Here is a 27,120-nt window from a genome sequence, read left to right as displayed (position 1 = left end):
CCGTTGCGTTAAACCAATAATATTTAGCCTAGTGGATCTATTATTTTTGAAATAAACCAATAAACTGGTTAAAACAACAAGACGACTCATGACGTATTTGTTTATAAACCCATCTTTGAAAGCAACTTTAAAAAATATTAGAAACTTTTTAGTAGAAATAAATGGATTGGTATGGAAGTATCCGTTTTTCCCGTCATCGTCTGTCGAAATCTTACCTGAGAAAAAAAAACAGAGTATAATCAATATATTACTACAAAACAAACAAATTAATGTTAAAATTAAACTTGTTTTAAATTAAAAAAAAATAGTAGTTTCCTTATACTATGGTACAACTTTAACGCCTCTTCAAAAAAGTCTATTACAATTTTTGTAGAAAATCAACTGGGGAGATAATATTTACCTCTTTCAAATTCAGGCGGGAGTTTCCCAGGTTCGTCCTCCAGTTAAAATATAAATTTATTTTGTTTGTTTTAGAAACAAATGGTTACATAAGAATGCCGTTGATAGAGTTACATAGTCCGAGTTGAAAGTGACGATCCAAACATGTAGCGAAATTGAATATGGGAGAATCGAAAGACGATATTCACGTTTGTATCATGTGTCTCGAGGGCAATAATGAATAATAAAGTAAGCTTTTGGGTCTCGTTATTATATAAGAATTTTTACGTAATCGACAAGCATCTTTATTACTACTACATTATTTTCTTTATACGGAACTTCAATAATTTCAGATTACAAGGTGGCGCCTCTCATACGCTGCGGAAGCTTCAGGAAATCGGTAGTTTATATCAAATGAAATTTTGGCAGCATATGTAGGTTAACTGAAAGCATTTTATAAAAATATAGTAGAATTATACAGGGAAGTCCCCAAATAAAGTTTCACATCAAAGTTGTGTTTTTTCAATGAATGACCTTTATGAATGATTGGATTCTAGAAAAAAATAAAGGCGAGTTTTATTAAAGAAGAGTACCTAAAATCTAAGGATTTTGACATATTTGAAAATGAAGAGTAAATTTTTAAATTTCGATAATAGCCACCAAATTTTAGTTGACCTGGTATAGCCTGAGTATTTAATTCAGTAACCATTGTATGTTAAACCAAATTAAAATTTGACCCGAAAAGTTATACAGGGTGGAACAAAATTAATATGGAACATTAGTCACTTTTAAAAGCAAGTTACTCCTTTATTTTAAATGGAACACCCAGTATATTTTTCCGGTGTTCAATGGGGAATTTATATATCTTCAAAATATTATTAAGGTTGCCTATCTTGCAGACAAAGATTTTCCTAGATATTTTAATTTTTATGATTTTGCGTCAGTAGATCTTTATTATTTGAAAAAATCTAGGGTGGCTGTGTGATATGCCTTGTGTTAATTTAACAAAAATTAAAGATTGTAGAGTAAAATACGCAACGGTAGTAAAAAGATACCTGTTTAAAACATATTTTAAGTATTACAGAATTAAAACTAGATATAAACCCTATAATTATGTGACAAAAATTAAGCTAGATGAAATCAAATGCTCAAAATGCTTTCTTTCCTGTTAACTGCATAAAATGATTATCTTTTCAAAAGGATCTTTTTATTTTAAAGGGCATATGTGCAATTACATTTTAGTCATATACACTCAGATGCATAAAAAACGCAACAGAGAAATTTTTGGTCAAATTTAAAGTGTTATATTTTTGTTACTTTTAGCCCTGTTTTGATGAATTTTTTAGCAAGCTGTTGTATATAATTATATCAACTTTAATTCTTTAAACCTGCTTTTAAACACCCTGTGCAATAATTCTCGTAAATTTTCCTAAATATATTTTACGGTCAAACCATGAGTCCAGAAATATTTGTTTCTTGATTCATGCCACAAATGCTTTGGTTAATTTTTAAAACAAAAATCACGATCAATTTGCAATTTTCAATTATCATTACTTTGATCTAATTTTTTAATATGACGGGATGGTTTTGGTGACTAGTTGTCAACGTCATATTGGTGCTGCATTAGAAACTCTATACTAAATTCTTAAAAAGTCTAAAAACTAAAGATACAGTCCGGGTTTTAATAATCATTATATCCATATAACAATTCAAGGATATTAAAGAAAATCTAGAAAATTCCAAGGACAAACTAACAGAAAACAAAAATTGTAAAAATACTCTAATATTTTGTATTACTTTTGGTTAACTGCCTCAGGCGTCCTGTTCATACGTCATTGATGTACTATATTGTTTATGTTTTCCAATTCTTTTTGGGTAAAACCAAGTGAAGTTGGGATGAACAGAAGCTAGTAATGCTCATGACCCCAACCCTTTTGCCAAGCATTTCCCAAACGTCGAACATGATGTGGCAGTTCATAGTAGTGTATAGTTCACAATAATCACCAAAGCTGCCTTTGTCATATTCAAAAATAACTTCAAAAAAGAAATGATAATAGAAAAAATTGGAAATTATAAAGTCTATTTCGCTCTTAAAATTAACCAAAGTATGTATTGACATGATCCAAAGTAAAATGCTCAGGGAGACATGGTTCTGACCGTAAAATTATAGTTTAGGAAAATTGATTAATATGAAATTATTGCACAGGGTGTTTTAAAGTTAGGGTAAAAAAACAACCCCTCGAGTAACCCTGTATAATATGCCAAATACTAAAGTTTATAAAAAAACTGAGTACAAGAATTAAAGTTGATATAGTTAGATACAGCTTGCTAAAAAATTCATAAAAATGGGGCTAAAAATATCAAAAATATAACACTTTAAATTTGACCAATATTTTCTCCGTTGCGTTTTTTTTGCATCTGAGTGTACTTCTCTTATAAAATATATCTTCTTCTTCTTATAAAATATATCTTCTTGTCTTATAAAACTCACCTTTATTTTTCTCCCAGAATCCGAAAATCAATTAATATATAGGGTGTTCCATTACAAAAAACACAACTTTGATGTGTAACTTTATTTGGGGACACCCTGTATAATTCTATATATTTTTATAAAGTGCTCTGAATTAACCTACATATGCTCACAAAATGTCATTTCAATACAAACTGTCGTTCTCCTTGGAGCCTCCGCGACGTATGAGAGGTGCCACCCTGAACAGTATGTTCCCGGATTGTCTTTACAAGAGGAAAAACTTTTTTATTATTAGCTTTTGAGAAAAATACATTCTTCACAAACATTTTTGCTTGTCGAAAATGGTTAATTCCGTTTTAGACAAAAATAAAAAAAAATATATCAAAATATACGAAGTTTCAAAAATCAAAACGCGTTTCTATGGCTATATCATTTTAAGGTTTTGATTTATTGATAGATGACTCTTATTAATTTTGATTAACGTCAATATTCTGATATGTTAAAAAAGCATACAAAATTTATAATAACCTTTTTCGTAGCATTGAAGTAAATTAATTAAAAAATTGGTCAAGTGCGAGTCAAACTCGCGCACGAAGGGTTCCGTACCATTCATTATCTATACAACATTAGACACTATATTATACTTGTATTCATTTAAAACTTCCCAATATGGCGGACTTCAGTATGGGAGGCTTAAAAACGAAAATCTCTAGACTGAATCGATCAGTTCAAATCGTTCAAATTGATAATCTGTGGTGGTAAATTCACTAGAATCCTGGACACTTAGCTGACATTGATATTTGCCCTTTTTCTAAATATTTTCATTATTTTTGAGTTTTATTCAAATTTACTTGATTTTGTTCTTTTATTTTAACCTGCAGCCTGCAGTAATAATTGAAGAGTATAGTTATAAATAATCTTTCACCGATCAAGAACTGAGGGAATAGGCTGGAAGAAATTCAAATGTGTAAAACGCTTTAAAAACGTATTAGAAAACATTGACTCGTCCACAAATTCGTGAAAATAAATTAGTCCAGATGTTTGTAAAAAGGTTCTTAATTATTTTGAGAAGTTCTGTCGTATCAGTAATTTTCAGGTTTGTAATATGTATATGATAGTCAAATAGATTAAAAACTTATATTTCAGGAAACAGGGCATTTACAGATTGTTGTAAATCAATTTAAAATATAAAGAAGGTTTAAACAGGTTTAAAAAGTTGAGTTAGTAGAGAAGACCTAAATAAGGTAATGTTGGTAATAGACCACAAAGATCAAATAAATTTGAAATATATTATAAATAATAATTGTAAGTAGTTTTTATGAATCTGTTTGATATCTATTGCATTGTTTTTATATTTCTTGAAATATATATATTTTTTTTACTTTACAGGATACACAAAGCAATAATAAAAAATACAGTTACTCTCACTAAAAAGCACTTAAGGTATTAGAGATGTATTTAGAATATCAAACACCAAACCAAACTAAAATTATGTTTTATTTTACTGGTATTCTCCTCACATTTGAAAGGAAATTCATATAAATGGGGCAGGACATGGTATACAACTCTATATTAATAATTCTTTTTTATCCTTATACTTGTTAGTTGACACATTACTTTACTAGGTATAAAATTTAGTACTGATTCCAAACCTATAGTTGTGGTTGTGACATATTCTGATGTGTCTGGCAATTTAAAATAAATTAATATTTAAACAAACATTTCTTGGCTTTCTTGACAGGAGTGTGTGAACACAAATTTAATAAAGGTATAATGTGGATATTCTGATTATTACAGTTTGCATGGATGTTTTGTATGTTGTTATTTTAATAAAGTATATTTAATGAGTTTTGAGTATTTTTCCCTCAGAGGATTGTAGGTTCTAATCTTTTATATATAAATTTCTTTTCATAAATTATATCTTACAAAATTTATTACCTTATAACTTTTTGCTAAAGACTTTGTAGAAGTTGATACAGTTTAACAGTATATAAAAAGAACTATTTAAATAAGATGTTTGAAAATATATAGCTGTTTTGCACAATATCAATTCAATTTGTGATTAACTGTACTGGAAATAAAACAAATTAAGAGAAATGGGGTGATCTATCAACTATAACATGAAAAAGCATCATCCTATTTCCAAGTCTTATTAATTTCACTTATTAAACAACTATACTATTCAATAATCTTGATAATTTAGGAACTCTCAGATATCGCCAAAACACGAAAAACAACAAAAATTCACTTCCTATAGTTCTTACGTTCCTTTAACTGAAATAAAAGAAACAGGGGAGTTAATATTCTCACTGAGGAAGTTTATAAAATACCTTTAAAATCTCTTCGATCTGCGGTAAATACCTTATCCTTATTAAATAATTTCAATAATCTATGTTTTTATTTATGATTACCACCTTAATAACCTAACTTTAACGTCAACTTGACAATCCTGAAAATGTTATTTTTAACCAAAGACTAAACTTCTGAATTCGCTAACGCCAACCAACTTATTTTTCATTAAAAAAAATTACCAAATTCCGTAACTAGTCGGCCATATTGAGGAACTTTAAAAGAATTGTACTTTATATTATACCTCCTTTTTTTTTTTCCGATTTAGCTTTCGAAATTTTGAATGCGCGTATAAGTAATTAAAAAAAATGAAGATACGCATTACTAAAATTCAGCTAATCAATAATAAATGTGTAAAAGTAAAAATAAATATAAAAATTAAAAAAACGATTAAAAGTCGCCTGGCTAGGATTCGAACCCGCCTTACTACGGCTCCAACGTCATAGCAGCGTAAAGTCCTAACGCTTTAACCACACGCGGCCACCAGGACTTGAAAGATTTTATGTAAAATTCTTACTTAAAAGCAATGTTTAGTGAAAGAGTTTTTTATTTATAAACTTTATTTAATTTGTTTTAGTATTGTTCTTCTAAAAAGCACAAAAGTTATTTAGTTTAATGCTTCGAAAGGGAAAAATTATAAATTTTGTGCTTCTTTAACATGTTAAAACAGCAAAAAATATGACGTTAATCAAAATTAATAATAACCACCTATGAAAGAATGAAAATGAATTGGAATATTTGAAAAAAAAACAACTATATTTTTTTATTTTTCTCAAAAACTTAAGCTTCAATTTTCAGATTAATAGATTCCATTAATTTTCTTTTCAGTATGGCTTTAATATGGTAATACAACATAGAGAAGCTATAAATAGCATATCACTTAGTTTAATTCACAAAAGTCTTCGAACAAAAGCCTTAGTATTAGAATTGTTAGCTGCGATCTGTCTGGTCAAGGGTGGACATGAAATTATACTTTCAGCATTTGATAATTTTAAAGAAGTATGTCATGAGGTACACAGGTTTCAAACGCTTATGGACTATTTTTTAAATTTCGAAGCATTTCATATAGAATTTATGGTAAGTTAGTTACACAAATATATTATTTTTCATATTGGGGTTTAGTAAACGACTACATTTTTTTGTAGGTGGCCTGTATGCAATTTGTAAATATAATAGTTCATTCTGTCGAAGATATGAACTTTAGGGTGCATTTGCAGTATGAATTTACTGCTTTAGGATTAGACAATTACCTAGAGAAATTAAGGTTTACAGAGAGTGAAGAACTGCAGGTTCAGATATCTGCTTATCTGGATAACGTATTCGATGTGGCGGCATTAATGGAAGATAGTGAAACCAAAACAGCAGCTTTAGAGAAAGTTGGTGAACTAGAGGATGAAGTAGCGCAGGTAATATGATTTTGTAATATGTATGTTTGGATAAATATTTCATAGTTAGGTACTTATTTTTTTTAAAGAATATAGTCTTGTAGAATATATGGGAGGGGGTTAATCACCGTGACCACAATTGAGCCGTTGAAAACCAGAGTGGTCTGAGTCAATTTTTTTGGATTTTCTAATTTCAATATATTACGATTCCTGGTGTAGTTTTCTATCTACTCATGAGGTTTGAAAAATGTTAGTCTATAAAAACTTTCATATATCTCACACAAAATTGTAACCGTAAAAACGCATATACACGTAAATACACACAGAAACATCATTTTGTTAGTATATTTCTTACGGCGCGGCGTAGTGTGATTAAGAGAACTAATTTTGCTTCAAGAAGTTGATTGGATAAGGCAGTTATTCGTCAAAAATTAATTTTTCGTAATAGTGATAATGAAACGTTTTGCCCCGAAAAGTGTCTTCGAACAAATACAACTCAAAAGACAATGGTTATATTTTAAAATATCTGCCCCATACAAAATTTATATAGAATTTCTATTCAGATATTGAGCATACATTCAACTGGTAAATAAGGCAGAGGCAAACTAAAAACATTCAATTACCTTGATGCATTTTGGTTGCCTGTAATTGAGAAAAAGTAAAATATCTAAAAACTATACCATAAAACTTGCCATAAGAAGAGCTTAAATAGGGTGTTTTTCATAATTATTCTGATACTGTCAGATATATTTCTTAACTTGTTAAACCGTTATATCTTGTTAACTTATTACTCTATTTGTAAGACATAGATAAAGTTAAAAAAATATATACATGGTGTTTCAAAACAAATGCGAAAAACTTCAGGGGGTGATTCCTTGTTCAAAATAAAGGGTAGTTTGCTTCATAAACGTTGGGTCAAAAGTCAACCATTAGGGAGATATTAGGAAGCCAAAGATGCGGAAAAATAATGTTTTTATTTTTTATCTTGAAACGAAAAAGAGATAGACTAATAAAATTTCCTATGGAAGCATTACTGTTATGGTTTGGTAATTTTTCAATTTTTAAAATGAGGGAGGGGGGTTGAAATAAACTACCCCATCATTCTTGTTAACGAAATTTTTAAAGAAAAAATCTTATCAAATACATGCAAAAATTAATTTGGATAGTTTAGTTTGTTTAGAAACTTTTTTTATCTTTGTATTTTTTGATAAACTCACCGATTTGAAATTAAAATAAAGTATTACATGTCAGGACAAAAACATCTTCTGATAAAGAATCTAGTGGGCTGCTGTAATTTTTTAGGAAAAAATCTAGTCGGCCGCTCTACTTTTAAGATGTTCCTAATATTATTTTATTTGACATTACTCTACTGCAATACGTTATTATCTAGATGATTATTATTATCGTTATTATCACTAGATTCTTAATCTAAAATGTTTTTTATCCTGACATGCTTTACAGTTTATTTTTTAATTTCCAATCGGTGAGTTTTATTAAAAACATAAAAGGTAAAAAGTTTCTAAACAAACTAAACTATCCAAATTAAAGCATTTGTATGTGTTTGATAAGATTTTTCATTAAATTTCGTTAACAAGAATGAGGCTTCAACCCCTCCACTCATTTTAAAAAAAGTAAAAAATAATTCGAAAGTGTGTTTTCATAACAGTAATGTTTCCATAAAATTCTCATTAGTCTATCTCTTTGTTTTCAAGATAAAAAATAAAAACATTATTTTTCCGCCATCTTTGTACCGCGATATCTCCCTAATTGTTGACTTTTGACCCAACGTTTATAAAGCAAACTACCCTTTATTTTGAACAAGGAATCACCCCCTAAAGTTTTTCGCATTTGTTTTGAAACACCCTGTATATATCTTTTATTTAGATGAAGACATATTTTAGATTATGCACTAATAGTCTCAATCAATTGAAAGCCAGAATGGTCCAAATCAAAAAATTAAAAAATACAAAATAAATTGACAAAAAATATCATCTACTTTTATGCGAAAATTTAAGTTGGTCCCATTTTGTTACAATACCAAAGTTACAATGATAATATCTTACGTGAGTATTTTACAGTAAACCGTTAAATTTGAAGCCCCATTACATTTTTTGAGTTAGACCACTCTGGTTTTCAACGGCTCTATTGTGTTCCCTTTAGTTATAACTCATCATACAATCTCAGGGCTTTGACATGTGCCAGTATCTGAGACCGTTTTACAGAGGATAGTTCTCCATCTCCGATATCAGTTGTACCAAAAGTTCATGGCACGAATGGTTGTCGTCTCGGTGCACTCAGTGATGAACCATTTTGGTGTTTATCCATTTTTCCCACAGAATATGCATTCGTCGCTATTATAATTGTTAAGCAGTTGGGGTGTTAGCTCCAGCAAAATAAAACACTACCTGCCACAATGCACCAAAACACTTTCAGTTTCGGTAACCATCTTATCAACAGCAGATGATTAAAACTAAATCATCTGCTGATTATGCTAACATGGTTAATGCAGTTCTTTGATTTTTCTGGGTCTTATATTCTTCATTTTTAATTTCTACGAGTGTTTTGTTGGAGGGTTTCTATTCCAGTTGGTTGGTTTCCTCCTAGGAAGCAGAAGGGGTCTGGTCCCAGTTAGTGGAGTGTTCATTCCTTTTCTAGCTAGAATATTTGCTTTTTCATTGCCTTCTATCTCTTGAAGGGTCGGCACCCAGATTAGAAGGATTTATTATGTTGGCCTAATTTGTTCAGCTTCTCTAGGCATTCTTTAACCAGATTCGAATTGCCCGTTGGCTTGGAGTAATTCCATCTCCTATCTCTCCTATTACTTCTATCCCTGTTCCTGCTTTGGCTTTGGAGGCATCAGTACACCACGTTATGGTATGGTTTTTTACCTGCTGAGCAAACGTTTCTCTCTCCAATCTTTTTATTGCTCAATACTACAGTGAGATGTTTCTCAAAATTGTACACTCTTGGTATCTCGTCCACTGTGAGTTGTTTTTGAGGGTGTTCAAGCTCCTGAACTAAAAATTCTCTCAGTACTGTTTTCGGCATTGACCATTCTAGTCATTGTCGCATTGACATATCTACCGACAATACAGTGGTGTTAGGTCTAGAATCACCTCCATTGCTGCTGCTGGGCATGTTCTCATGGCTCCTGTGATGCAGATGCATGGCAGTCTCTGCACTTTGCACAGGTTTTGATTTCTACGTGCTCTGTTTGGTCTACCAAGCAACTGCTCCATAGGCAATAATGGGTCTTACTGTCATGATATACATCCAGCGCAAAATGCTAAAGATGCAGCCCCATCTATTTTCCGCCAGTCGTGCATATGACTGGCATGAGAGCCTTTATAATATAGTCTACTAGAGATATTATCGAAGCAGTATTTTAAAAGAAAAAAAAATATCCAAATATACTATTATACAATATTCTTGTTTAATAATTTTGTGGGATTTGATTTTTGTTTCCTAATGCTGTCATGTATATTATTGTTTAGCTACATGAAAGGTTAAGATATGTGAACATGCAGCGTTGAGAAAATAGGAATGTTAGAAGCAGATTTAATTCAAACTTAGATAAGAAAGAGATGATTTAGGTCGAATTTAAAAAGAGAGCTGACGAAGAAGTGTCGACGTTACTAAGGGTGGTTCAACATCACGAAGAAGAATCGAAAAATAGGGCAATCGATATTTTAGAGTAAAACGCCGAATTGAGAATAACACGCTACCCAAAGGTTCCTCAAGTAAGTTTAGATTTTTTATTAAATCATATGTTTAGACATGCTCCGAAGTTATCAAAATGTTGTAAACAATATTTGCAACAGTGTACAGCTAATGGTGTATAAAATCTGGAGGGTGCATCCACGCTATCTCAGAACGGCGTATCGGCGTAACGCATAACGACCTTTGAATAGATTTCCAGTATCATTGGCTGAAATTTTGATAGATAAAATTTGACAGATGAATTTTTCCGCTTTTTCTAGGATAGCGGATGCACCCTGAGTTAAGAGCATTTATATTCAATGAGAGGGGATAAGCTATGTTTATTTAAGTCTCCTTATACCGATTTGGTCATCAAAGCCTGCGTTTGATTTGACGTGTAAGGTGATGACAGCTTAATGGAAACCGTATTAAAAGAGATAAAATTGGGTCGATACATTTCTTCTATGCGCTATTGCCGGATTTTGCATCAAAATTTCAAACCGCACAAGTAGGCCTATAAAAAAATGTTGCATCTAGAGTTGGAACTTTATTTTTCACCATTAGTTACTTATTTTACTACAGCTGCAATATATTATATTTAGCTTAGATATATTACTTTCATTTCAGTAGTATGCATGAAAGTTTTTAAAATAGCTTATATTTTTCTACACACATTTTCCTACAAACGTAAAAAACCGGCAACACTGTATGCCGCTTTTGATTTTGTCTCTCTGTCTGTCAACCGATGATTTATATTATTCTCTGTCTCACGCATTAAGATCCAGACCACATAGTTTAGATGACTTGCAGGGTATAGTTCTTTTCATGTAACATTTCTCAATATGACAAAATACAATCAAGCCATCAAAATCTATGTTTGTCAATAAAAGTAAGATAAGTTGAGTTAAACCAGAAACGAATTTAATTAAAGTTCATATTAAAGCAATATTTAATTATCTTTTAATGCATTTATTAAGAAGTAGAACCATATACTGAACCAACAAGAGAAGGTGTTTTTGTTTTTCATTTAATTGGAAAATACCTTTATTTTTTTAACTACATAGTTAAATCTCAATTTTTATTGTAGTTAACGTGTGTTTGCCTTAACAGGCCGCATAGAAGAAACCTAAATGGCAAATAAAAATAAAACCAAAATCGGGAAAATTACTAGCGTCTACATCCCACTAGTCTCCTCGGGCACCCAACAATGTTGCCGTTTGTTGTTCCTTAATTTCATGATTTTCAATTGTTAGCTAAACTAAAGACGTTTATTTTACAGTTTATTTCAAAGTTCTTAATAGCACAGATTAGGTACTGGGTATACTTATATTAATAGTAATCAGACTACTAAATAAAGCAAAAATAAATGCTTTGGAAATATGTTAAAAAGTTTGTCCTAACCAGATATAGGAAATTGCACCTTACTTTAGCAGTAAATATCGTATTTTCCTAGAATTCCCAGTCAAAAAATTTTAGTGCAAGAGTTTGTTGTTATTTAAAATCATATGCAATAAGTGGTATAGTGAATTGAATCAAATTATCAAAGTCGTAAGTAGTAGTGTAAAAGGATGCATTATCATACACGTAGCGTTTCCGCACTTAGCAACCGGACTGTGCATTCACATATGCATACACGATTTGTTTTAGTAAAGCTGATATAACTATTAGTTGTCTCTGTAAAGTTATGTTTTTCCCATTTTTCTCGCATATAACATGTGCAATTGCTCTACTGATGTAATTAAACAAAACAAGCTTCTAGTTTGGACCAACATTAAAAGCTTTCTAGTATATAGATACCACCTTGAGTTAGAATATAATAAAGAATCAAAAGAGCCTGGAAACAAAAATACAATGTGATCGAAAAAAACCGCGTCAGCAATGTCACCAGTTCCCTTTTTGTAAACAACATCGGCAAGTGTGGCGCTCACACGACGTGTCCATTTCAACAAGTACGCCAGGACAAACATTGTTTAAATCCTTGGCAAGTAAACAGTATAGTCGCATCGATGGATACCGGTCGTCCCGAAATTGTCGTTGCTATTGATTCTTTTTTCTTTTTAAGTTCTTTTACTGTAATTTTCGTATAAATTCATAAATTCCAAAACAACATCATTTGAAGACTACACGGAAAACCCCAGTTTTGTCCATTTTAATTGGAGCCGAGAAAAATGCAATTTAGTGTTTTTAAAGAAATATGTTATTTTCGGTTGAATAATTAGAAAAATATATATTACTACCAATTCTGAATTATTAATATTATGAATTATCGTCATATTCTGAAATACCGAAATAAATTGTCAAATGCAAAACAAATAGGGGAAAACCAGGATGTCCAATTAAAGGTTGTATAAAACCTAAATCTAAACTATTATTTTTTTGTTGTAGAAAGAAAATTAATATTTAAGTAGGTTTTTTTGTTCCTTATGCAAATTTGTATAACTGTAAACCTGTTCTGACAAGTAGTTTCCGTTTGGGATTAACGCAGAAGTGTTTACAAAAAATAACTGTTTTATTTTGTAGATTTTCTTGCAGTGGCGAAATACCCATAGAGGATTTTTTGGAGAGAAGTAGGTTTTTATTACAATACATTAATTTATAACATATTATACTAATTACAAGATACATGCTTGTCGCCCATGCGTAAGTACATCTCTGGTTTTTAGCATTTAGGCGTCGACTATTCTGGTTTTTCCTTTGTACGACAAAATAATCAAGCTGTAATATCTCTGGGACTAAGCGTATTATTGCTTTCTTTTTTCTCGAATGACGTTAACATTTGTCTATAAAGTTGTATCGCTATGTTAATTTCTATGAAAATGTGACATATCTGGTTTTTCCCGTGTAGTCTTCATTTATCCACTCCATTTATTGCTGTGAGAACGATTTAGGTATGTCGCCAATATTGAAGTTATTTATGTAAATTTTTTTAACGTTTTAAATTATCCACAATTAACTCGAAAAATACTACGATCCGGAAATAAACGGGACATACTCTATAACAGTACAATTAGTTGCGCAGTCGTTTTTTTTTGCGCTTCAGCAAGTATAGACAAGGCTGGCCAAGTACACTTGGCAAGTGTACGAATATGATCCTTTGACTCGGGCTATATTTACCGACAGAGAGTGGGGACGCGACGAGTGATCAAGGAAACCGTTCTCACGACATGGCGAGTATATTCTAATAATAAATTTTTGTCAAGTACACGAGTCGTGAGAATGCGCCTTTAGAAGATCTAAGACATGGCAACATTGTTGGGTGCTCGAGTAGACTAGAAAGACGTAGACGCTAGTGAAAATTCGGGTTTTCTAAAATATTGGAAGTAATCAAGTTTTTCAGATTTTTAAATTTGACCTTTTCGGGTTCAACAAGGCGCACTCTAGTTTAATATAATATCACCGTTTTTGAGATCACCATGCTGTTCATTTTTATCTTGGACCGTAGATAAAAGAAAGAAATCCTGGAAAGTAATATACACTGTATATTATTTCTGCAATCTTTTGAATTATTATAAGCTCGATGTTGTTGAGATCAGAAAATTGTTCCAACATTTCCATAACTTTGGTTGTATTCGTTAATATTTATATCTGCTCTTTTTAGGTACCCAATCCACTACTCTTCCGCCTCCACCGCCACCGGATTGACTGTGGGGTGTAGAGGTTTGATAAGGAGGGCTTTCTCGAATCTCAAATTCCAAGAGGGTGAAAACGCCCCTCAAATATAACAATATTTGTTATATAAAAAACGGTTAGTCTTTCGGGAAAATGCTTGGACACGCATAAGTTATTTTGTTTTTTTACATATTTTGAAATTTTTTAAAAAATCATACAGGGTGTTCCAAAAAGTTGGGTAATTGATTAACCACGATTCTGCTTAAACTGCTTGACGTAAAAAGCTTATTTTGGTCAAACGGATTTTTCGAAAGTCAAATTCCAACGAGATGAAACTACCCCTCAAATATTACCAACTTTTCTATATAATTTTTTGATTAATACAACGCGAACGAATTCGCGGGTACACGCTAGTATAAAATAATTATGAATTTCGCAACTTCTGAAAAAGTTACGATGGTTAAACGGCATTTTGTTGGAAATAGTATTCCCGCTGTATTAGGTATGTTTGCAGCCCAGTCTCCGGAAAACCTATACCGAATAAGTAAATGGTTCACAAGAATAAACCAGAGGTTTGAAACTAAAGGCACTAAGGTTTTAAGCACATGGAAGTGTGAAGACAAAAATAATTGAACAGGAAGAACATAACAATGACTTTAATATTCTTGATGTTGAAGAAAAGAAAAACATTGACTCCCGTTTATTGGGGATTACAATAAAAAATACCGCAGGATCTTTCGCCGAACGACTTCTTTCTGTGGAGCACACTCAAAAATCGTCTTTATGGGCATATTAAATACAGACATTTAGATTATGGACTGAAAACGACACCTCTGTGGAATGCTAAAGATTCTCCCCTTAACAGTTGTGTTGTGAGGCGTGAATTTTACAATCATTTGGGGTATTGTTTGGCTGTGAATGGGGGTTTATATAAACATTTTATTAATTGTATAGTTTAATAAAGTTTCTTTAGTTACAAATATTTCTTTTATTTGTTAAATTATTGTGGATGTATGTGGTATAATAGCGAGCCCTGCGAGTGATCGAGTAATGAATAGCAAACAAGTCATATCACCGCGAATGCTATTCTCAGTTCAACTAATTCTTTTGTAGATGATCATTCCAATTCAGAAAAAAACCACCAAAATTTACCACCATAGATAAATAAAACAAGTTTAGATTGGAAAGTGCCCATAAGGACAATGGAAACACTATTTGCGCTATTCTTGCAACGGTCGCGACCCAAATCTTTTGAAAATTTCGGAGCGGTTCGGCTCCTTCCTGAATTATATCGCCAAATATTATTTATTCAAATATATTATTATTTTCTTTTAATTTTATAAATAAAATACAGTGTGTTGCATACAAGAAACTTTATTTTATATAAGGACATGTATGAAATACCTATGAAACATTGGAAACCGACATTATGCCGCGATCCACGATGGTTTTTGCAGTTCACAGCTCATCTTTTTTAGTTTTTAATGCCACTTTTTCACAATTATGACGAGTTTGAGTAAATAATACTTAAATTAAACTTACAAGATAGCAATAATTACTTTGAAAATGGACGCTTTAAACACTTTTTGGTTTTTAATGAGAGCGGTTTAGATTTTGAAAGATTTTATAATTTTTGAAGATTCTGACTTTGATAAGCCCGAGTCAAATTAGTTAAAAAAAGGCCCATCGGTGGAAAAAAAATCCCACAGTTTTGAAAATGGTTTTAAAGGGTTCCTCTAGACTTGGGCTGATATGTGTCAAAAGTCCCCGAAGATAGACGATGAGCTCGAGGATTGGGGAGGAGTTAAATAATTTTTTCACTTTTTTGTTTATATCTCGGAATCTAGGACATCTACCGAAAAACGCCCTATATATAAAAATAAAGCTGACAACATTCTCTATAAAAATGATTCTATACATTTGTGAATTCGGACTTATGGTTTCCGAACTATGCCCTTCATAAATTTGGATACTAAATCAAATGGCATATTCCAAATCCGTGCAAACACATTTCTTTTCATTGCACGTTTTTCGTTCAAATAGCCTTGAAGAAGTACGATGTCATGATTTTTTAAGTATTAAGTATAACTTTTAGTATATACTATATATCACTCCTTGACTGCGCAAGTTATTTGTTAACAAGGATAATGTTTTCTGTTCAATTATTTTGCTTTATATTTTGTGTAATAAAAAGAATCAAAACCGACATTATGTACGTAACATATTAAAGAAACAAAATGAATAATAATAAATTTATAAAATAATAGTGAATTATTATGTTTCTGAATTAATTTTTGTGTCGGAAATAAGAAATACCGTCATAAAATTCTTCAATTCAAAAGTCTTATAATGAACTTTATCTTTAATAACGTAGATTTTTTGTAATTTAAATTTCATAATATATTGCAACCTATCAATATTGTACAAAACTAAAAAATAATTTAAAAGACCTACTAAATTAAAAAAGTAAGCGATACATGCATTATTATAAATAGTAAATTAAAATCACTTTTTTTATTGAATACAAATTACTTGTCTAAAACGGATAATGTGGAATAATATTGATAATTTTAAAGTATGGGGACTCATGTTATGTGTGTGGATATCATTATTGTATTCAATTATTGTAGGTTGAGAAGATTCCGAAATCACACTTTCATTTTGTGCGCTTTTAAGACTCTTTGAAATTCTGCGAGGGAAGACTGGCAATATTGGCAAAATGGATTGGGTAGTGCAGATACGTAAATATTACACTTACGTTAACTGTATCTATAGGAAGAAATAATGATGATGATTCTTGGTTTTCGTATACTTTCTAGAATATTTGCAGCTGGGCTACATGCTGTGGTATACTTTTTTTACAGTAAAGGAGGCAAACATTCATCTTTAAGTTGAAGTTATTGTTAAGTCCTGTGTGCACTAATGCTTTCCAACTGAAGACTTGAAAGATAACATAAGGACCCCTTAATATTACCATTATTAATATGAAAGGTTAAATTTAGACTTTAATTGGATTTTAAATACGAAAATACACTGTAACTCTTAAAACACTGTAACTCTTAAAAGGTTAGACCTATGAAAAAAATGCATTGAACCAATTTTGTAAAGAATTTTCTGAGCTTCAATTTTTTATATAGAGTGTCAAATTTTTATTTGGATATAAGCTCATAAAAGTCATAAAAGTGACATTTCCTCCCCTCTCCTCGAGCTCATTGTCTATCTTTGGGGACTTTTGACACATATCAACCCAAGTCTAGAGAAACCATTTAAAACCATTTTGAAAACTGTGGGATTTTTTTCCACCGATTTCTCTAAATATTGACGACATGACGTATTATAAATTTTTAGTAATTTTAAGGTAGATTTTTGCAAATAACTTTTAGATGGCTATTGCAAATAAACAAAATTCTAGACGACAGTACAACTTTAACTCCTCTTCAAAAAAGTCTATTACAATGTTTGTATAAAATCAACTGGGGAGATAATATTTAACCTTTTTAAAATTTACATGGGATTTCCTATGTTCCGCGTTCCGTGTTTAAAATATAATTATTTTTGTTTGTTTTAGAACAAATGGTTACATAAGAATGCCGTTAGATATGAGCGATAGTCCGAGTTTAAAGCGACGATCCAAACATGTAGCGAAATTGAATATGGGAGAATCGAAAGACGATATTCACGTTTGTATCATGTGTCTGAGGGCAATAATGAATAATAAAGTAAGCTTTTGGGTCTCGTTATTATAAGAATTTTTACGTAATTTGATAAGCATCTTTATTATAATTAGTTATTTTCTCTTTATAAGGAACTTAATAAATAATTTCACATTATACACGGTGGCGCCTCTCATACTCCTCGGAAGCTCCAACGAGAACGGTAGTTTATATCGAAATGAAATTTTGGCAGCATATGTAGGTTAACTGAAAGCATTTTATAAAAATATATAGAATTATACGGGGTGTACCCAAATAAAGTTACACATCAAAGTTGTGTTTTTTCCAATGGAACACCCTATATATTAATTGATTTTCGGATTTTAGGAAAAAAATAAAGGCGAGTTTTATTAAAGAAGCATATACCTAAAATCTGAGGATTTTGACATATTTCACATTTTGTGAAAATGAAGAGTAAATTTTAAATTTCGATAACAGCTACCTAAATTTTAATTGACCTAGTATAGTCTGATATTTAATTAAAATAATCATTGTATGTTAAACCAAATTGAAATTTAACCCGAAAAGTTATACAGGGTGCGACAAAATTAATATGGAACATTAAACATTAGTCACTTTTAAAAGCAAGTTACTCCTTTATTTTAAATGGAACACCCAGTATATTTTTCCGGTGTTCAATGGGGAATTTATATATCTTCAAAATATTATTAACGTTTTCTTTCCTTCAGACATAGATTTTCCTAGATATTTAATTTTTATGATTTTGCGTCAGTAGATCTTTATTATTTGAAAAAATCTAGTGTGGCTGTGTGATATACCTTTTGTTAATTTAACAAAAATTATAGATTGTAGAGTAAAATACGCAACGGTAATAAAAAGATACCCGTTTAAAACATATTTTAAGTATTACAGAATTAAAACTAGATATAAACCTATAATTATGTGACAAAAATTAAGTTAGATGAAATCAAATGCTCAACATGCTTCCTTTCCTGTTAACTGCATAAAATGATTGTATTTTCAAACGGATCTTTTTATTTTAAAAGGCATATGTGCAATTACATTTTAGTCATATATGTACTTCTCTTATAAACTCGCCTTTATTTTTCTCCCAGAATCCGTAAATCAATTAATATACAGGTGGTTAATTTGATTATTACTCGCGGCAAGAGCTTTATGGTTGAAATATGGCAACCTCGGCCCGCTCGTCGATACGACGCGACGCACAGTGTTTTGAAGTATAGGGGAAAGTGGGGGACAAAAATGGAAAACTTGATTTTCACCGCCAGAAAATGTATTTACTTACATTACTAATAAAAGATAACATAATATTTTATATTTTAAACTAATTTTCATGAATATAAACCTATAATTATGTGACAAAAATTAAGCTAGATGAAATCAAATGCTCAAAATGCTTCCTTTCCTGTTAACTGCATAAAATGATTGTCTTTTCAAACGGATCTTTTCATTTTAAAAGGCATATGTGCAATTACATTTTAGTCATATATGTACAGGGTGGGTCAAATTCGACGCTTTTAAATGGAAACACCCTTTTCTATAGGAGATAGACGTAATAAGACATTAAATTCTACGTAAAAAGGTGCTTTGGAAATGTTTTCATAAAAATACAAAATTTTCCATAGCAAAAAAGTTACAGCGATTTGTTAAAAATGCATATTTTTGAAAAACACCTCGTAACTCCGAAACAGTAACAGATATCGATATGTGATTTTCACCATCATGTTTTTGACAAAATTGAGCTCCAGACACCGATATTAGTTTTTGTCTATCTCTTATAGAAAAGGGTGTTTCCATTTAAAAGCGTCGAATTTGACCCACCCTGTACTTCTCTTATAAAACTCACCTTTATTTTTCTCCCAGTATCCGAAAATCAATTAATATACAGGTTGTTAATTTGTTTATTACTCGCGGCACTAGCTTTATGGTTGAAATATGGCAACCTCGGCCCGCTCGTTGATACGACGCGACGCACAGTGTTTTGAAGTATAGGGAAAAGTGGACAAAAATGGAAAACTCGATTTTCACCTCCAGAAAATGTATTTACTTACATTACTAATAAAAGATAACATAATATTTTATATTTTAAACTAATTTTCATGATATAAAAATAAACTAAAAATATTTTTGGCAAAAAAAAATTAATTATAATTTTTATAAATATGAAAAAAATTTCCTGCAGCCCAAAGGGTAATTATTTCTCATTATTAGTAAATAACAAATTAAAAACAAAACGTTCTCCAACCCAGTGTGAGTACATATTAAAGTAAAACCTCTGACGAGGGGTAGGGGACAAAAAACTCACAATCTTTTAAGATGTTTATTTAAATTTAATTTGCTTTAAAAAAAGGAGGGGGCGACATGTTTCGGGACTTAACAATTCCCATCTTCAGGCCCAAGAAAGTTAAAATAATTACAATCAGAATAATAAACAAATTCCAATAATCATACAGAGGTCAAAAAATATAAAATACAATCACAAAACAATTTAAAACGTTAAACAAATTTTTTCAAAAAAGGTTAAAAAATCACAGATAACATTATGGCAAGCTCTTGAAAATTAAAACAATTAAATTAAAATCATAAAGGACAATAATTTAAGTTCAACAAAAAACGAAAAAGTTTCAAGAACTTTCTCACCTGGAAACGACTTTCTTGTAAAAACCAATCAACAATCTTCTAAATGTAAACATAACTTATTTTTTTCACACATTTCACACTCTTTCACTTTTGGCACTATTGTACCATTGTTCAAACATATCTTTTATTTTAAGTACTAGACATTCTCCTAAAAAAATCGAAAACTTAAAATATCGCAGTTTTCCGCAGAAACTGAAATAATGGTTTTAAAGTACAATACTTGGGACAACATTACACGAAAAATCTCGTCTACCATTTTATACAATTTTTTTAAAATAAAATTACACTACTAGTTTTCATTCAGACTCGATTTTACTTTTTGTAATGGACATGTATATAAAAGCAGTGATCGAATTTAACAACAACTAATATGGAAAAAGGATGTACGTACTATAAGGGTTTTTCTCCATTTTGTGCAGCTAGGAAATATTCTTTTCGCCTACACAATATTCACCCCAATTTAATTGAAAAATGCGGTCACTTAAACACGCTTCCACTATAATAAAAACACTGATATTCAATTTTTGGTATTTGTATTGCTGCTCATGTATTAATTTTGTTCATATATTTTTTGGTGATTATAGGCCTTCCTAAGGCGATAAATAATAATATTTGTATAAATGCGAAACGGGACGAGTCGGCAGAAAACCCTATAAGCAGCTATAAGTGCATGCGTTCTCAATAGGCAGTGTTGCCATTCTGTTCCCCTATAAGTAACTGTCCAGTTAACAACCTGTATAGAGTGTTCCATCACAAAAAACACAACTTTGATATGTAACTTTTTTTGGGGACACCCTGTAGAACTCTCTATATTTTTAAAAAGTGCTCTGAATTAACCTACATATGCTCACAAAATGTCATTTCAATTCAAACTGTCGCTCTGAACAGTATGTCCCCGGATTGTCTTTACAAGAGGAAAAACTTTTTTATTATTAGCTTTTGAGAAAAATACATTCTTCGCAAACATTTTTGCTTGTCGAAAATGATTAATTCCGTTTTAGAGAAAAATAAAAAAATATAGTTGAATTCAAGAGAACGAAGTTTCAAAAATCAAAACGCGTGTTTCTATGGCCTATGGCTATATCATTTTAAGGTTTTGATTTATTGATAGATGACTATTATTAATTTTGATTAACGTCAATATTCTGATATGTTAAAAAAGCACACAAAATTTATAATCACCTTTTTCGTAGCATTGAAGTAAATACATTAAAAAAGCACAAAAGTTATTTAGTTCAATGCTACGAAAAGGTAATTATAAATTTTGTGCTTCTTTAACATGTTAAAACAGCAAAAAATATGACCTTAATCAAAATTAATAAAAACCATCTATCAAAGAATGAAAATGGATTGGAATACAAACATATTTGAAAAAAAAACTATATTTTTTTATTTTTCTCAAAAACTTAAGCTTTAATTTTCAAATTAATAAATTCCATTAATTTTCTTTTCAGTATGGCTTTAATATGGTAATCCAACATAGAGAAGCTATAAATAGCATATCACTTAGTTTAATTCACAAAAGTCTTCGAACAAAAGCCTTAGTATTAGAATTGTTAGCTGCGATCTGTCTGGTCAAGGGTGGACATGAAATTATACTTTCAGCATTTGATAATTTTAAAGAAGTATGTCATGAGGTACACAGGTTTCAAACGCTTATGGACTATTTTTTAAATTTCGAAGCATTTCATATAGAATTTATGGTAAGTTAGTTACACAAATATATTATTTTTCATATTGGGGTTTAGTAAACGACTACATTTTTTTGTAGGTGGCCTGTATGCAATTTGTAAATATAATAGTTCATTCTGTCGAAGATATGAACTTTAGGGTGCATTTGCAGTATGAATTTACTGCTTTAGGATTAGACAATTACCTAGAGAAATTAAGGTTTACAGAGAGTGAAGAACTGCAGGTTCAGATATCTGCTTATCTGGATAACGTATTCGATGTGGCGGCATTAATGGAAGATAGTGAAACCAAAACAGCAGCTTTAGAGAAAGTTGGTGAACTAGAGGATGAAGTAGCGCAGGTATTATGATTTTGTAATATGTATATTTGGATAAATACTTCAGAGTTAAATACTTATTTTTTTTAAGAATATAGTCTTGTAGAATGTATGGGAGGGGGGTTAATCACCTCGACCACAATAATTGTGTCCCCTTGAGTTATAACTCATCATACAATCTCCAGGTTTTGACATGTGCCGGTATCTGAGACGGTTTTACAGAGGATAGTTCTCCATCTCCGATATCGGTCGTACCAAAAGTTCATGGCACGAATGGTTGTCGTCTCGGCGCACTCAGTGATGAACCGTTTTGGTGTTTATCCATTTTCCCCACAGAATATGCATTCGTCGTTGTTACAGTTGTTACAGTTGAGGGTGTTAGCCCAGCAAAATAAAACACTAATTCGCCACAATACACCAAAACACTTTTCGTTTCGCTAACCATCTTACCAAATCAACAGCAGATGATTAAAACTAAATCATCTGCTGATTATGCTAACATGGTTAATGAAATTCTTTGATTTTTCTGGGTCTTATATTCTTCATTTTTAATTTCTACGAGTGTTTTGTTGGAGGGTTTCTATTCCAGGTGGTTGGTTTCCTCCTAGGAAGCAGAAGGGGTCTGGTCCCAGTTAGTGGAGTGTTCATTCCTTTTCTAGCTAGAATATTTGCTTTTTCATTGCCTTCTATCTCTTGAAGGGTCGGCACCCAGATTAGAAGGATTTATTATGTTGGCCTAATTTGTTCCGCTTCTCTAGGCATTCTTTGACCAGATTCGAATTGCCCGTTGGCTTGGAGTAATTCCATCTCCTATCTCTCCTATTACTTCTATCCCTGTTCCTGCTTTGGCTTTGGAGGTATCAATACACCACGGTATGGTATGGTTTTTTACCTGCTGAGCAAACGTTTCTCTCTCCACTCTTTTTATTGCTCAATACTACAGTGAGATGTTTCTCAAAATTGTACACTCTTGGTATGTCGTCCACTGTGAGTTGTTTTTGAGGGTGTTCCAAGCTCCTGAACTAAAAATTCTCTCAGTACTGTTTTCGGCATTGACCATTCTAGTCATTGTCGCATTGACATATCTACCGACAATACAGTGGTGTTAGGTTTAGAATCACCTCCATTGCTGCTGCTGGGCATGTTCTCATGGCTCCTGTGATGCAGACGCATGGCAGTCTCTGCACTTTGCACAGGTTTTGATTTCTACCTACTCTGTTTGGTCTACCAAGCAACTGCCCCATAGGCAATAATGGGTATTACTGTCATGATATACATCCAGCGCAAAATGCTAAAGATGCAGCCCCATCTATTTTCCGCCAGTCGTGCATATGACTGGCATGAGAGCCTTTATAAAATAGTCTACTAGAGATATTATCGAAGCAAGTATTATTTTTAAAAGAAAAAAAATTATCCAAATATACTATTATACAATATTCTGTTTAATATTTTTGTGGGATTTGATTTTTTGTTTCCTAATGCTGTCATGTATATTATTGTTTAGCTACATGAAAGGTTACAAGATATAGAACATGCAGCGTTGGAGAAAATAGGAATGCTAGAAGCAGATTTAATTCAAACTAGACAAGAAAGAGATGATTTAGTCGAATTTAAAAAGAGAGCCGACGAAGAAGTGTCGACGTTACGAAGGGTGGTTCAACATCACGAAGAAGAATCGAAAAATAGGCAATCGATATTTGAGAGTAAAATCGCCGAATTGGAGAATAACACGCTACCTAAAGGTTCCTCAAGTAAGTTTAGTGATTTTTTATTAAATCATATGTTTAGACATGCTCCGAAATTATCAAAATGTTGTAAACAATATTTGCAACAGTGTAAATACAGCTAATGGTGTATAAAATCTGAGGGTGCATCCACGCTATCCTAGAAACGGCGTATCGGCGTAACGCATAACGACCTTGAATAGATTTCCAGTAATTCTATTGGCTGAAATTTTTGATAGATAAAATTTCTGACAGATGAATTTTTCCGCTTTTTCTAGGATAGTATGGATGCACCCTGAGTTAAGAGCATTTATATTCAATGAGAGGGGCATAAGCCATGTTTATTTAATATTGTTATATAAAGTCTCCTATACCGATTTGTAAATAAATAAATAAATAAATGCCTTTATTGTCAAAAAATTTTTCAATTTGTGGACAAAGGTAAACTAACAAACAAGGTAAAAAAAAACAAGGTACACAAACAAACAAACAAAAGATAATACAAAACATTATACAAATAATATTGTCAGTCTTATTGTTAAAATAAACATATATAAATGTTTACAATGTCATTCTCTCATTGCTCTTATGGGGAGGCCGCGGTATATGTAAATTTAAACGTATTTGGTATATACCGACAATATACCTATATATATAATTTCAGCCCGATCCATTCATAAATAGAATTTAAAAAAATCAAAAACCCTAAAAATGCCGCCATTTTGACAGCTGTCAAAAATTCGGGTCATGCCTTGCAAAAAAATGTATTGTCATCAGGACTGAACCTACATGCCAAATTTCAATTTCCTACAATAAAAGGAAATGGTTCTAATTTAGCTTACAAGATTTGCCCCAAACAATACATACATAGATAGTTACATACAAAGCAAATTAAATAAAAGCTTATAAAAAATGTTGCATCTAGAGTTGGAACTTTATTTTTCACCATTAGTTACTTAATTTACTACAGCTGCAATAGATTATATTTAGCTTAGATATATTATTTTCATTTCAGTAGTATGCATGAAGGTTTTTAAAATAGCGTATATTTTTCTACACACATTTTCCTACAAACGTAAAAAACCGGCAGCACTGTATGCCACTTTTGATTTTTTCTCTCTGTCTGTCAAACGGCCACTTATATTATTCTCTGTCACACGCATTAAAATCCAGACCACATAGTTTAGATGACTAGCAGGGTATAGTTCTTCTCATGTAACATTTCTCAATATGACAAAATTCAATCAAGCCGTCAAAATCTATGTTTGTCAATGAAAGTAAGATAAGTTGAGTTACACCAGAAACGAATTTAATTAAAATTCATATTAAAGCAATTTTTAATTATCTTTTAATGCATTTATTAAGAAGTAGAGCCATATACTGAACCAACAAGAGAAGGTGTTTTTGTTTTTCATTTAATTGGAAAATACCTTTATTTTTTTAACTACACACTTAAATCTCAATTTTATTGTAGTTAACGTGTTTGCCTTAACAGGCCGCATAGAAGAAACCTAAATGGCAAATAAAAATAAAACCAACATCGGGAGAAATACTAGCGTCTACATCCCACTAGTCTCCTCGGGCACCCAACAATGTTGCCTAATTGTTAGCTAAACTAAAGACGTTTATTTTTACAGTTTATTTCAAAGTTCTTAGTTAGCACAGATTAGGTACTGGGTATACTTATATTAATAGTAATCAGACTACTAAATAAAGCAAAAATAAATGCTTTGGAAATATGTTAAAAAAGTTTATCCTAACCAGATATAGGAAATTGCACCTTTACTTTAGCAAAACTAAAATATCGCATTTTCCTGTGAATTCTGTGTCAAAGATTTTAGTGCAAAGAGTTTAACAAGTTATTTAAAATCATATGCACAAGTGGCATAAAGTAATTGACCAAATTATCAAAGTCGTAAGTAGTAGTGTAAAAGGTCGATGCACATTATCATACACGTAGCGTTTCCGTACCAGCAACCGGACTGTGCATTCACATATGCATACACGATTTGCTTTAGTAAAGTCAGATATAACTATTATTAGTTGTCTCTGGTAAAGTTATGTTTTTCCATTTTTCTCGCATATAACATGTGCAATTGCCCTTCTACTGGATGTAAATTAAACAAAACAAGCTTCTATTGGACCAACATTAAGAGCTTTCTAGTGTATAGATACCACCTTTGATAGAATATAATAAAGAATCAAAAGAGCCTGGAAACAAAAATACAATGTGATTGAAAAAAACCGCGTCAGCAATGGCTATGAAATGAAGATCGCTGTCATTTTATATGTAAAATTATATGGGGAATGCCATCGATATTCAGTTCCAAGCCAAACCAGACGCTGTCTTTTTTCGATCATACGGTATTATTCAAAAAGAAAACTAGTACTTAATACTTTAGTTCAAAAAATACGCTTAGATAAACCCTTTGATAAAGCCCACAAAACTTATTAAACCATCTGAACCAAAATAAAAATTATTATAAAAGAATTAAACAACATTGTTTATACATTAAGGCACACTCTCACGACTCGTCTACTTGGCAAGTACGCCAATATTTGCGTATTTGGCAAGTATCCCCACCAGTTCCCTCTTTGTAAACAACATCGGCAAGTGTGGCGCTCACAAACAAGTACGCCAGGACAAACATTTTTTAAATCCTTGGCAAGTAAACAGTATAGTCGCATCGATGGATACCGGTCGTCCCGAAATTGTCGTTGCTATTGATTCTTTTTTCTTGTTAAGTTCTTTTACTGTAATTTTCGTATAAATCCATAAATTCCAAAACAACATCATTTGAAGACTACACGGAGCCGAGAAAAATGCAATTTAGTGTTTTTAAAGAAATATGTTATTTTCGGTTGAATAATTAGAAAAATATATATTACTACCAATTCTGAATTATTAATATTGTGAATTATCGTCATATTCTGAAATACCGAAATAAAATTGTCAAAATGCAAAACAAAACAGGGGAAAACCAGGGATGTCCAATTAAAGGTTGTATAAAACCTAAATCTAAACTATTATTTTTTTGTTGTAGAAAGAAAACTAATATTTAAGTAGGTTTTTTTGTTCCTTAGACAAATTTGTATAACTGTAAACCTGTTCTGACAAGTAGTTTCCGTTTGGGATTAACGCAGAAGTGTTTACAAAAAACTG

The 27,120-nt window shown here is 31.4% G+C and overlaps 1 protein-coding gene across 2 annotated transcripts in view; it reads left to right on the top strand.

Annotated features, from left to right (window-relative positions):
• LOC115878539 (formin-like protein) overlaps positions 1-27,120 on the top strand; it is a 237,038-nt gene that overhangs the window by 185,699 nt on the left and 24,219 nt on the right. For both annotated transcript variants that reach the window (XM_030895062.1, XM_030895063.1), the window contains exons 6-9: positions 17,459-17,609; positions 21,680-21,928; positions 21,997-22,257; positions 23,738-23,984. In XM_030895062.1, coding sequence (XP_030750922.1) covers positions 17,459-17,609; positions 21,680-21,928; positions 21,997-22,257; positions 23,738-23,984 — 908 coding nt within the window. The remainder of the gene's footprint in view (positions 1-17,458; positions 17,610-21,679; positions 21,929-21,996; positions 22,258-23,737; positions 23,985-27,120) is intronic.

Source organism: Sitophilus oryzae, unplaced genomic scaffold (assembly GCF_002938485.1).
Source record: "Sitophilus oryzae breed Bouriz unplaced genomic scaffold, Soryzae_2.0 scaffold_1517_pilon_pilon, whole genome shotgun sequence".
In the NCBI taxonomy this organism is placed as follows: Eukaryota; Metazoa; Arthropoda; class Insecta; order Coleoptera; family Curculionidae; genus Sitophilus; species Sitophilus oryzae.
This window is presented reverse-complemented; position numbering and strand designations above follow the sequence as displayed.